Raw genomic sequence first — 13873 nt, forward strand, 5'->3', positions numbered from 1 at the left:
TACATCAGTGGGGGATCCATCCATGCACTGTACTGGATTCATACTGTAGAACTGAAGGGGGGGGGTGACTTCATGAATTGAGTAAAAGGAACTACATTCTTTCCTAGAGTGAGGTAGAATAATGTTGAAGGTCCAGCTTAAGCATGTGATGTGAATGACTTTGGTTATCCATTTGTATTTATTTTGTTTTGTATTTATTTTGGTCAATGGGTACAGCTGCCTTTTGCAGTAATGGCAGCATGTTCTTTTTCGCTTTTGTGTTTATTTCCCCAGTTTTTAGTAAAACTGAAATTTATTTGCGCAGCTTGCTAATTCTGTCTCCAGCTTGCTATTAGGGAGCATAGAATGAAAAGGATAGGGGGGATAGGATAGGGGTCTGAGCTAATCGCACAGGAAAAAGAGAATGAACAATGACCTGGAATGCAAATTAAGCAAGACATCCTGGCCCCACTTTTAAAGTGGAAGGAGTATTGTCTGCTGCTCTGTGCTTCCAATCAGGAACCAATGGGCTTGGTGCATTGTTGACTATCCCTTGGATTCATATTGCATTTCAACATAAATATTTGAATATGATTTCTTCCCTTCACTTTTAATAGTAATGTCTTAAAGATTCCACAGTGCTCTGTTGGAATATTTAAACTAAATGATCATGTTCTTCTAGAATCATTGTCTGTCTGGCACTCGTACATGGGTTGACTGTGAATCAGCATGTTATTTATTCACATAAATATTACATGCGACAGGAAAATTTAGAACTCGACCTTGATTGAAATAGTTTTTCCAAGTCAATATATCCAGGTTTTGCTGGGTTGTACACGTGAGTGTCACTGCTTATAATGACTACCACCGAACTTGAATTTCTGGTCATTATTATTTTTCTGCCACTGTTGTAAACCTATGTGTTGCGAGGCCTGTTTATGTCAGAAAGATGTGAGTAATTTAAGTATGCAACAGTTTGTCACAGGTCATGAATTTTATTTCGTTTGATGAAATGGTTTGACATGGTATGACAGATATGCAGATATCTGAAGCTACTCCCATTCAACTGTCTTTGTGTGCCAAAAATTTAAGAATTAACAAGCTGTGGCTTGTGCATTGATACAGAACTCAAAAGGTACACGTCATGTAAATACATGTGAATTTGTTTTGTAACTTTATACTGTACAGTTAAAATTGTTTTCCTAAAATGACTACTTTACCCTCAGTTAAAGGCATTTTTATGTGGTTAGTTTGCAACATACGAAAGTTCACCAAAACTGACAATGTCTTTGGCATGAAGAGCCAAAAGGGAATTGTTCTAACCTTTGAAAATGAAATTTACTGTGCAGCAGAAGTGATACTTCTTAGCTCTGCTCGAATAAAGAGCTTTAAATACTTAATTTTAGACATGGACAAATATGTGATGAGACATTGGTTGTAAGTAAATATACAAGAATAAACAAGTTTATTTCAATACATGTGTGCCTTATTAATTTGTGTATGCCACCAAGCCACGCAGGATTTTTTTTTACAGAAATACCCATAGTGGCTGTTAAGTCTGAGACCATACAAACATTTATTTCTTTGCCATTTAACCTCACATGGCAACAGACTGCATGACCTGAACCCAGACCATTTTCTGGCTTTCATTTTCCTGCATAACATCTTTGCATTACATCCTTCTTATGTTTTTTTTCCCCCCTTTACATACCCCTGTTTTAGAATCACTAATTGTACATTAGGTTCACCTCATCGTAACAATCTGGTACGGCCTGGTTGCGTTAGGAGTCGCGTGACATTGACAGCAGTTTGTCTAGTGGTTCGTTAGCCTTAACCTTGAGTTTTCTGTAACTATGTCTCATGTTGATTACACTATCCGGTGCTCTCCATTTTTTAACCCTTAATGTAAACAAAAGGCACAACATTACAATTGTCCACTGTCTTCGTAGCTTTCACGGAACATGGAAGAAAGTTCAAAGTTCAAGTTCAAATTTTGCTTTGAGCAAAACCAAAATAATCGGTGGTGTGATTGTTGGATGTAAACACCTCATGTAACCTCATGAACATGACACTCAACATTGCCATGACAAAGAGTTTTCTTATCTCCAGTATCTCAGTCTCTAATGTGACGTCAGCTAACGGCATTATGAAGAGCTGTCAGACCTTGCAAAATGAACAGGAAGTGGCAAAAATAATCTTATGGTGGGCAATAGGAACAAAACTGTGTTTTACTTTAATCTTTAACAGCTTTGTTTGGAGGAATGGATCAGTGTATTACCAGAAATTCTGTAATCACACATTTCTAAAATGAAAACCAACAAAATTTTCCCCCGGTGTCTAAGTGTTTCTTTGGTGAGGCAGATATCTGAACATACATCTTTGCAACGTTTCTGTGGCTTTGTGTGAGCCCTTCGCTGTTTTCTCTGGCTAGTAATTTTCCACTTGAGAATGTTAAGCCAACTTATTTGCATCTTGGGAATTGACATATTGACTTTACTGTCCTTGTGTAAAGGAGACTTCTGTTTTACTAGAAGAAAAGCTACTTATATAGTATTATAAATCTGAATTTAAGAATGTTTGCTCTATGTAGAATTCAAGTTACAGAAAACATCATGGCCTGCTCAGATGCTCAATGCTCAATGTATCCGTATATAGAGCTATGGTTTGTATACCCAATCTAAAAATAATCGATGTATCGTTTATTACAGAATTTTTCTTTAGATGTGAAACAACAGACACCAGCATAGTTGTTCAAAGTTTGAAGAATATACACTTGTCAGGAACTTAGAATGCTGGCAATCTACATTCCGCTTGACATGCAATGACATGCAGATTTACAGATACACATTTTTGGAATGTTTCCATTCTTCTGTATGATCACATTGTTAAACATAATGCAGTAAAAGCAGAAATCATGCCTACTAAACGGTGATGGGCAATCAACTAACTTTTCGCTCCCCTTTTCAAGTACTTATATGTCCTCATCCAGAATTACCTTGTAATGATGGAGATCTCTAGTAATTTTAAAAAGCCATTAAAAAGTCTAACATGGTATTAGATAAAATATCTCATGAATTATGAGTCATGACATAAATGGCCTTTACACATACATGCATGCTAAAATGAGTTCAAAGAAAAGGAAAAAAGAATATCTGAAAATCAACCATGCATATTTCTATCAAATGTGTCATAGTCCGCATTTCAAGCACTTTAAAGAATTTAATGAGAAAGCTAATTGTGGCTCAGAGCATGAAACCACCAATCAACTTAATGCACACAGGATTTGGACAGGTAGGTTTTGCAGAAGCCTTGTTCATAGTACGGAGGTCAAGCAGAATTTTAGCATTTCCTGAAAGCCATTCATGTTTGTCTCATTCAGAACTGCCTTTGCTGTGTGTGTGTGAACCAGTGCCTATTCGACACCACATGTCACCCAGTTCTGGGAACTGTGCTTCAGCCGACAGCAGAGTAGGGGCCACGTCTTTGTGGAAAGTACGCCAACGGCTCTTACTCTGATGACTCATGCAGACAGGTGTGCCACCACTCACAGTGTACTACAGTTAATCCTGTTACTATCTGTATGGTCACAAGAATGGGCAAGGCCTTGCAGTTGACCCTTTTACAGACAAGGGTGGATAAAGCTTTGGCTCAGAAATGAACTAGGAGAGCACCTGTTAATCATTATGTGCAGTTTTCATTGAGCTGATTATGACTGTGCGTGCACAGTGAAAGATGCAGGTGATAACGGAAACAAAAACAAAAATAGATTTACTCAGAATGGCCATCCTCAGGTTTTTCAGGTGCCCCCTTTGAGCGATGCATGGTCTCCACCAGCTAAGGCTAAAGCACAATGATCTCCCTCACACTGATGTTTTACAGAAATACTGTTTGACACAAACCATACCGCTACTGTGCTCATATCCAGTACAGTCTCTTCCACCAAGATTCTGTGTGTATTTCTGCAGGTATTTCACTGTAAAGAAATGTATTTTACTTGTAATTTGAAATGTATTATTTCTCAGGCAGGACAAACTGTAATGTATAAGAGGCAGCAGTGTGTTAGTTTCATTTGGCTCTCATCAAACACTGAATGTATTTCCAACAGAAACACTCGGGGGACTTCCCTGGGACAGCCCTTAGTGGACCTTTCTGTGTAAAATTACCAATGTGAAGTAGCATCAATCAACATAACTATGACGTTTGACAAATTGAGATTGTGACTAGTGCAGTTCTTGATTGCATTCAGCCCTCATTTAATATTCTAAAATAATTTCTCTCCTGTTTTTCCCAACTGACATTATTGAATGTAGTGCTTCTATTTGGGTCAGTGGTACTCAGTGATTAAGGATGGGAAGGATGAGTCAGATGACCCTCTTACACGAAGAAGCTCAACCTGCATTCAACCACAAGCTTTTTTATCAAGAAAGTTTTCAGGTGTTTAATTTGGTCTGTCGTGGGTTTTCTTGAATGGAAATGCCACTTTGGTACACTAGCTGTTTGTGGCTAGTTGCTTCTGCCGTTGTGTGTGGTTAAACCTGGCCTACTTGCTGCACTGAGAAAATCCCCCTTTAGTGGTAAACTACTCCATCAACAGGACATTGATTGAGCAAGTCAGAAAAAAGAATTATCTCTTCTCCATGACGAGGTGTAATGTATTAGCAACACGTTGGCCTTTTTGGATGATGTAATATTAATCCTTGATTTCAATAATATCCAAAATTATTATTCCACATCTTGAGTTGTGAAGCTACAGAAATGGCCAGAATGGAGTACATGAATGCTCAGGGTCTCATCCTCACTCAAGAGGATTAACAATGAAAATAACACCAGCACCTGTGGCAAAATAATGTGTACCACATTGAATTGGTATTCTTTCACACAAGCTGGGAGAAAGGACAGTGAATGGGAAATATAAGTATATATATAAGAAATATATATATAAGAAAGTATATAAGTATGATATAAGCTCAGTATTGCACATGGAAACACATTTTTAAGAAACATACTACCAGTCCCTTCTCTGCTTGGCTGCTTGTTTCTTCACCAGAGCTCTCAGCTCCTGTCGATCCCTGGTCTTGTGTAAAGGGAACTTCTTTAAGTCAAGTTCACATTTGAGTTCATGTTCAAATGCTGAAAATGTACTTCTGGTCTTGGAAATGTGGACAGCCTTGGTGCCAGTTCATGTCCAGTTTCATTTCTCTGTCATCTTTCAACAAGCCCCAGAGTTTGAAGATTTTATCTCATAACTTCATGATGATTTAATGTTCAAAACCTTTATGAGGTTTTAAATGGAGCGACTGTAATACGGACTGTGCAGCTCACACAGAAGTGATTTACTCACACACCTTGGCTTAAACACTTGAATTAAAACCCTCTCTAATTGGAGAGCATTGATTCAATAACATTGATTCAAATATATCAATGATAATGTTTATGTAGTCATTCCATATAAATATGCCTTGACATCCCCTTACTCAGCTTCTTCCACGCTCATCAACAAACAATCAATATTATATTAACCTTCACTGGCCTGAAAATGCAACTCTTGTCCGTATGCAGCAGGAGTGGAGAATATTGTTTCCTGTTCTCACTGTGCCTCAGAAAGAAGAACATGGACACAGAAGGGTTTTCACTAGGAGAACTCCTTTACAAACAAACCTGTACACCACCCCACCCAAAACCTATCCATACTCAGCTTGTCTCTTAATAACCAGCTATTCATGGAAATCAGGGCAACATTTGTTGAGATTAAAATATCCCGGGCAGAGCAAGACTCATTCCATCACTAATTGCGCCTTGCCTTGCACAATTAAAACACACATGTTTAAATACCAGATTAATACTGTGGAGATGCTGTTCTGTAATACCTGTTTACTTTGCAATACTGGTTTTGCAGCAGCATATAGCGTATTGTTTTGATGAAAATGTGTTCTTGTTATATGTGATGTTTGTTGTATCAAAATGGAAATGCATAATCCTCGGAGAGTGAGAGTTACCTGCATGCAGACTGGGGGCAAGTGAGAGTAAGTGAGCCAGTCACAGCTTGCAGTGGGTCTGGTGGTTTTGGTAGAGGAAATAATTGAATGAAGGTCACATTTGTACCTAAAACAGTGGTCATGTTGTTTTCCCTCTCAATAGCCTGCAGCTCCTTGGCCCCCGCTGTGGCTCTGAGGTAGAAATTCATGGGGAACTTCACTGTACGATGTAGGTGACCTAGTGGTTGCTATGGTGACTGTGAAACAATGGACAAAAAGAGAAATGCTGTACATTACATGACATTGGCCTACATTTCATATCAAATTACATCACATTACACAACCAACACAATATGTTATAGGGTTTAAACCTTTAAAAAGTTTTAACTATTTTTAAACCATTTAAGAGCAAATCACTCATATTCTGTGGTTTTGCATTGAATTTATATCAATATTTCAGTTATTGATTTATTAATTATTGACTCAAACATTCATGCATACTGAAGTGGTGACAACATGATGTAATTAATAAGTAAGTTAAGTAAGACCAATAAGTGTGAATTTTATATAGAATCTGGGGTGTTCAAGGGATATTGTACAGCAGCCACAATATCTTTCACTTGACCCCAAAATTTGTGTCAAAGACATTCTGGAACATTCTTAATGGAAAGGTCTATGCTGTGCAATCGCTGTAAAGGTTCAATAGGCAATACAGACCACACAATTGTCCAGTTTCTGTATTCTGAGACTAGACAGTGTAAAATTATACGCTTATGAAACTGATCAATTCACTGAGTATGTCAGGAGGTTTCAACTCTGTGATTTCTTAATGTGAATGTGTCACATTTGTTCACAAGCCTGAGAGATCATGGACAGAACAACAACATGATGATCATGACCCCAGTCACTGATATGTGATCTAAAGTTTGCCACAACGTAATGTTGACACAAACTCAATGCATTCCACAAATGCCATATGAGCTACTATTTAAACTAAGTGCAGCATAGCAAGGATTCCTCAGATTACAGTATTATTCAACAGAAACAGTTCTGAATGGCTAAACAAAATATTTACCTCATCAGTACGGGGACCTATAGCCTATTTCCGGTGAAAGCCGTTAATCCTCTCAATAACAACGACTTCCACCAACGTAACTTTGATCAGACAAAGCCACTCTGTGTCAACATTGTATCAGCTTTGGGACCAACATTATATTAGTATAGTGAATCCATTGCAACTAAAAAAAATCACATTCGTAATGAGCAGCTCTGAATAAAAATAGATGAAAGAAAACTGTGTCTTAGATGGCTGAAACATGGCTGCCTATCAGCACAACTTACCCACCCTGCCTCTTACACAGGCAACCATTAGATGCAACCAGGTTGTTGTGGCAAAAACAGTAAATTATGAAATTGACCTTACAGACAATTAACACGTATATGCATTTAGTCAGAACATATCATCTACCACCTATATTGGCCGTTTACTTACCTGAGTTGTTTTTTTTTTTAAATAAGAGACTTTAATGACTATTTTATTTATTTAGATCTTGGACACTCCAAGGTCTAAATAATACAGACGAGACCATCAGAACTGGGTGAGCTTATTTAATTATTGGCTTTGGAGGCTAGAATAGATAACAGCAGCGGCTTCAATGCCTCAGTGTTTGGTCCATAACACTGTATAACATTGCAAATACTGAAAATAGTCTGTTAATAACCAGGTGTTACTGAAGCATGTGATACTGCTATGGTTTCATGTCCCTTTTTAGTGTGGCATCTGTTAACATCTGTGAAGGGGCTCACAGGTATTGGGGGTGATAGAGTATGACCAAACAGGAAACAGTAGGCTTGAACAATGTCAACATCTATGTGCAGGGTGATAGAGGGGTTGGCTGCTAAGTTATGCAATGTACGCAATATGGGCAATTCAGCCTTGGGGTTGAATTTGAATGAGTATAATACATGTGGTCATATGTAATGTGGGACTTCATAAAATCACTCTACCGCCATTCTCTTTTTCCCCTGCTGTTCTACTGTTCCCCTTCTTTTTTCTCTCCTCCCCGCAGAGCAGTAGATGCTCTTGTAAGCCCCTAGTGGTCAGATTATGTCAGTAAGGATGGTGCTCCTTTGCTGGTACTTTTCCAGTCCCTCCTGTGGCTTCCCCTCCCACCATGTGCAAGTGTGCCCACACACACAGGCTCTTTCACTTTGACACACACTCACATGAAATACTCTCTCTTTCTGCCACACACACACACACACACAAACATCCCTGCACACACAAAAGCACACACATCACAAAAAAAGCAATACAAAAAAAAAACAACTGAGCGGAAAAAAGAAACGTAATATCATTCTACTTCTTGTCTCACCATTCAGTTTGCAACACATTTTACTATGGAAAGTCTCTTTCCTAACCTTCAACTGCAAGTATGGCCCATATATGAATACAGCTCCACGTTCAGTTTATTGAAAGACCTTGCTGTCTTCATGTTTCTCAGTTTCAGAGTGCACTGGTCATGACAGTGAGTCATCATTGTCTGACCCAGGTAACCCTGCTGCCTCCAATCCAGCCAGCTGCTGTTGCACAAAGCATGGCCAAGCAGCTGCTGTGCCTCTGCTCTCACCCTTGTCACTGTGGCAATGGTCCTTTCTCTGAATTTCTCTGCATAGAAAGGTGGCCTTTGAGAACAAAATCAAATTGCCGATTTATCTAAGTATGTTCAGCTTTCCTCTTGTTATGCGTTATGTTTACATGGCGCACTGACCAGATAACTCCACATACTCAAAAACAAATGTCTTAATATCAAGTACTTTTTTTCATGCGTGATCTGACAGTGTGAGCCAGCCACTGTTCCCAAACGGTTCTGTTTGTGCACGTTACATACACTGTGCCTTGTCCTTGAAAGTTTGCCACATTCAAATCACAAACTGGTTTATTTCCTTCCTTAGCCACTCCACTTCTTCATGTTCAAGAGCTCTTCTTGGTCAGGTGGTAGGTACCTGAACAGGTTTTGCTAATTTAAAGCGTTACATAATCAAGGTGTTAGCTCAGTGTTTCTCTTTTTGTACCAAGAACTGTTGTGCCACTGCCTGAATTCTCTGAGGACTACCGAATCAAACAACAGATGGGCATCTATCTCCCATGTCTCTTTCTCTCTTGCTGTGGCTCTACTCAATTAGCAAACTTTTTTGATCAATATTCATAATAAGAAAGTATATAAGTATGATATAAGCTCAGTATTGCACATGGAAACACATTTTTAAGAAGCATACTACCAGTCCCTTCCAGCTTTTGGGAAGCTGTTCAAGTGTATGTAAATTGATTTAAAAAAAAAACTAGGGGGCTAGCTAGCTAGCTACAGAAACATGATCCATACAGTAAGTTAGCTAGATAGGACAAGCTACTTTAATAGCTAGCCAACGCATTCCTGAATGTCCTTGCCAAAGGAAATATCCCTACTTAGATAAAGGTCTCCATGCTTTGTTCGGTCGCCCCTGCCTTGACACTGGGCAGCTACTGTGGCTGTTATTATCAGTAATAATAGCAGGACAAGGTGTAACGTGCAAGAGGGCAAGTCACTCAGTGGTTTATGGACTGATGGAACCTGGCAATGAATTCTTATGGATACAATATGTTACATGGGTCTATATTCATGTTTGTGTTCATTAACATTAATACAAATCTGGAGTGAAGTATGCATTAGTTTCTGATGAAAGGGACACAGTAGTAAGGATTTATTTTGTTTCCCAGCAGATGTGTAGTTACTGAATAAAATGTTGTCAAGAGAATGACACTCATTGACCTTTGCATCTGTATATTTTTGCAAACTCAGTATTACACATACACACACATGCACACACATATGCATACACACGCTTGTACGTTTCACATTTCACATTTCCCAATGGAGGCTAGGAGACTGAATTGTCTCGTACTGGAATATCTTTCTGAGTACAGAACCAGCCTGCTGAGACATGCAATATTTTTATTCTAAGCCCTGAGAGAAACATCTATCTGTTGCTGAGTCAGTGTGAAGAATCACTGTAATAATAACAGACCGATTGGTTCTGTTTGGTAGCATACTTGATAAGTGATGAAACGACATGGCAACATGCAAATAAGACCAAACCCCGAGCAGCCAAGCCCTGCCCCTGTTGCTTTGAAATGCGCAAACATCTTGCTCATTTCAAAGTCACTGTAACTGTCGTCACTGAACTAATGACATTGCTGGAGGCTGTGGAGCATGGCCAAACATGAAAGATGACCTTGAGAAAATGTTTCCTGGAGCTGGTGGGAACTGATATGGAGCCGTTCCTGGAAGAGAGCAGAGCTGAAGGAACTCAGGGTCACTCTCTGTTCGTTTGAATCGCTTCACACACAGTTCAACAAACACATTTTAGATTAAATTGTAGCATGTGCAAACAGGCACCAGACACTTTCTCTGGACCAGGGCTGTGCCTGATCCTTAGAGCTCCGCCATTCTCCAGGAAGCTGTGTATCCTCTTGAACTTCACACTGTAAGTTTAACCTTAAAAACATTGTTAAACTGAGAACTACACACTGCACAGACAAGTCAGATTTAACAGTATTGAAGAGATTGTTGTGTATCAAAGAAATCTGGTAATGCTTCAAAAAAAAAAATAAAATAAATAAACTACACAATGTCATGAGGCAAGCACGCAAAGCTTTGATGGAAGAACATTTAAATTTAATTGTAACTGTAATTGTAATTGTAAATGCAATTGTAAGGGGGTCATTCTCTGTGAAACGGAACTCTGTGATGACCATCGCAAATTTTCTTAAAAGTTGGAAATCGTATGTATATAAAATTTGTAACTCATATCATGAATTTTTGTGGTATAGTTAATTGTATACATTTAAAAAATTTTTAACCACTTTTTTCATGTTAATATTTAGTTAGTCGTTCCCCAGGTTTCCTTTAATATATTAATTTTGGATCTACATCAGAGCCAGTCATGATCTTAGTGTGCTTGGTACTTCAGGTTTACTGAAAATCTATTTTATTAATTTATTTCTACATTTCCAAAGCATAAAATAAATAAACAAGCAAATACATAGAAAAGTGAAGGGGTGGTGTAATCATGTTGGTTGAACAAATATTAAATCACTCTTATTAAATGCAATCACTCTGATTGACCTCTGGGAACTCATGTGGAAATCCTGATGTAGAATATGTGTGAGGCTTCACCTATATGATCTTCAGATACATGGCTAGGCTTCCCCGCATTGGTCAAGACTGAATTGCCATATGTCACAATAATATCATCAGTTCTGGGATAGGAGAATGACCAATCTGGTCCAGCTAGATGGAAGAAGTTCATTTTTACTTCAGAAAAATATTTAGCATACAGCCTGGCCACTTAGGTTTAGATCTTGATATGTGACAAGTAGAACACATCTAATACATTAACACTGGACTCATAAATGATTGACATTAAGTCTGGAGGAATTCAAATAACAGCAGAAGTCCATTTTCTATATATCATTTGAAACTAATATGTTGCCTTTTTAAATAAATACATCCAGTAAACAGTTTTTGGTGAAACAGTGCAGTTCCAATAAAAAACAGTGGATGGCACTGCTAGAGCACAAACACATAAAAGTACCCTGAGAAGTCATATAGTCATCATCTTAACTCCATGAGGTCCACTGCAGATGTGCAGGTTTCTGATTCTGATGCACGACAAACCCGAGGCCTTCGTTCTCACATCCCCCTGTCCCCCTCCCTCTGTCCTGACCCGCAGTCCCCGCCCCGGTGAAGATGCCCCTGGCGGTGGCTAACCTGACCCGCCAGCTGGAGGACTCCCTGACCCGGACTCTGGGCAGCTATCTGGACCGCTGGAGGTACAATGCCACGCAGGCCGAGCGCACGCTGAACAAGCGGCTCGCCGAGGAGAACTTCCAGGATGTCATATGGTACCTGATGGTGATGATCGGCATGTTCGCCTTCATCATCGTGGCCATCCTGGTCAGCACGGTCAAGTCGAAACGCCGCGAGCACTCCGACGACCCCTACCACCAGTACATAGAGGAGGACTGGACAGCCAAGCTGAAGATGCAGAACCTCGCTGAACGCAACGTCATGTCAAACCCCACACGCAGGGACTATGATGTGCCCTACTCCCCCTGATCTGCTAGGCATATGCAGGCAAAATTAAACACTTCTACTCCTGAAAGACTGGCTCTATAATATCCAATGATACATTGTACTTCTCCTAATTAACTGTGTGTGCATAGACACAAAACAACCTTTCATCCCCTGATCAGCTCTATAATTTTCACATGATCACTACAAATCCTAACAGAGTATTCATTTCTACAGGCAGTGATGAATTAAATCCTAATCAGCTCATGTCCTGCGGATCACAGTCAGTTCCACCTTGCCTATGGCCTGTGACGATCCCAACTCCCTATTATAAGCTCTTTATCAATGAGCTTCAATGGAACAAACTCCCTTTGATAAATTCCATATAGAGACATTATGATTTGCCATGCTACAATAGATTCAGGCTAATAATAATAAGGCTATAAACCACCCTGTATCCTCAGATCAATGATGAATTTTATGACCCTGACTGCCCACTCTGTTCTAAAAGGTAGTTATATTCATTTCTCTTTTGCTGCTAAGGATTTTTTTTATTGTATTAATTGAATAGCACATTAAACATCAATGACAATAAATGTAATAGAAGAAATATAATAAATACTACATTGATCGTACCAGTAGTTTTCCTTTTGGAGTTGCAGTTCAGTAGTTCTCCTCCTGGCTGTGCTCTTGGTGCGCTGAAGGACAGCCTGGTTATGTTAGGGGCCCCAGCTGTTGTGTCACATCTTGTTTACAGTGGGGGCAGAGGCTGTACTCCGCCCAACAGCTGACAGGCCCAGGGCCCAATCACTGACAGAAGCACACATACACATACACACGGAGGAGATACACAAACTCATACACTGACACACACTTATGCATGCACATATACACATGAAAAGAGATGCACTCTCTCTCTCTCTCTCTCTCTCACACACACACACACACAGACCAACTCCGATGCATGCTGACACACTTGTTCACATTGAGAGTGCACTCTTATTTATGCTGCTGTGCACACAGACACAACAGAACACACTGCCTTGTGTACACAAGAGACACACATGGTTGTACAGCAAAACCAGAACCAACAGGCCCCTGCCAGCTGTCACAACCACTGACTGCAGTGGACTTCTTATATAGGAAAGACCGCTCACTTTCCACTGAATTTCCGAGGTCCTGAAATTAGTGGCTGAGGTCATTTACCCTTCTTCTATACTGTGACATTCAGAGACCAGCCCTTTAGTTACACCTAAGCCCTGTAAACTCAGAACTGACTTCAGGAAGGCAGATCACCAGCTCAAAGCCTGTGTTTGGTTTGACAGTCATCCACCCTGTCAGGCCTGCCCACTGGGCTCTCTGTCCTAACAGAGCTCTGTGGTTGGAAAAGGTGAGTACAGAACTTTTCCATGTGAAGTGCATGCTTTTGTAAGTTGTTGGGAAGCATGTGACATCAAAACTAGAGCACACAATTTAGAAGCAGAAGTGTGGGGTGGCAGTGAGGAATAGCGCAATAGTGTAGTGTAGCAGAAAGAGGGGCAGCAGTGTGGTGTAGTGGTGAGGAGTGTCTTTATGTTTTCTTGCTAACTCAAATGATTGAAAAATCTGTAGCCATCTTGAGACTTCCCATATTGCCTGTTGGATTTCACAGATCTCTCTGTCCTCTCCCTATCCTCTCTCCAGTAGCCTCCCCCACCAGCCTCTATATAGCAATGATCAGGGTTCTAAGAACACAACCTTTTTTGAAGGTGCTAATAATTATGATAGAGCACAATGCATTGTGGGAGACCCATATCTATAAATGGA

General features: G+C 39.8%; 1 protein-coding gene across 1 annotated transcript; it reads left to right on the top strand.

Annotated features, from left to right (window-relative positions):
• Positions 1–10408: 10408 nt before the first annotated feature.
• LOC118785880 (potassium voltage-gated channel subfamily E member 2-like) lies at positions 10409–12112 on the top strand. The gene is made up of 2 exons (XM_036540826.1): positions 10409–10478; positions 11727–12112. The coding sequence occupies exon 2, from the start codon at positions 11744–11746 to the stop codon at positions 12110–12112; it is 369 nt and encodes a 122-aa protein (XP_036396719.1). The 5' UTR covers positions 10409–10478; positions 11727–11743.
• Positions 12113–13873: the final 1761 nt, after the last annotated feature.

The sequence above is a fragment of the Megalops cyprinoides genome, chromosome 11 (genome assembly GCF_013368585.1).
Source record: "Megalops cyprinoides isolate fMegCyp1 chromosome 11, fMegCyp1.pri, whole genome shotgun sequence".
Taxonomy (NCBI): domain Eukaryota; kingdom Metazoa; phylum Chordata; class Actinopteri; order Elopiformes; family Megalopidae; genus Megalops; species Megalops cyprinoides.

Coding starts and splice junctions, on each gene's coding strand:
- LOC118785880 (XM_036540826.1), top strand. CDS start 11,744: ATGCCCCTGGCGGTGGCTAACCTGACCCGCCAGCTGGAGGACTCCCTG.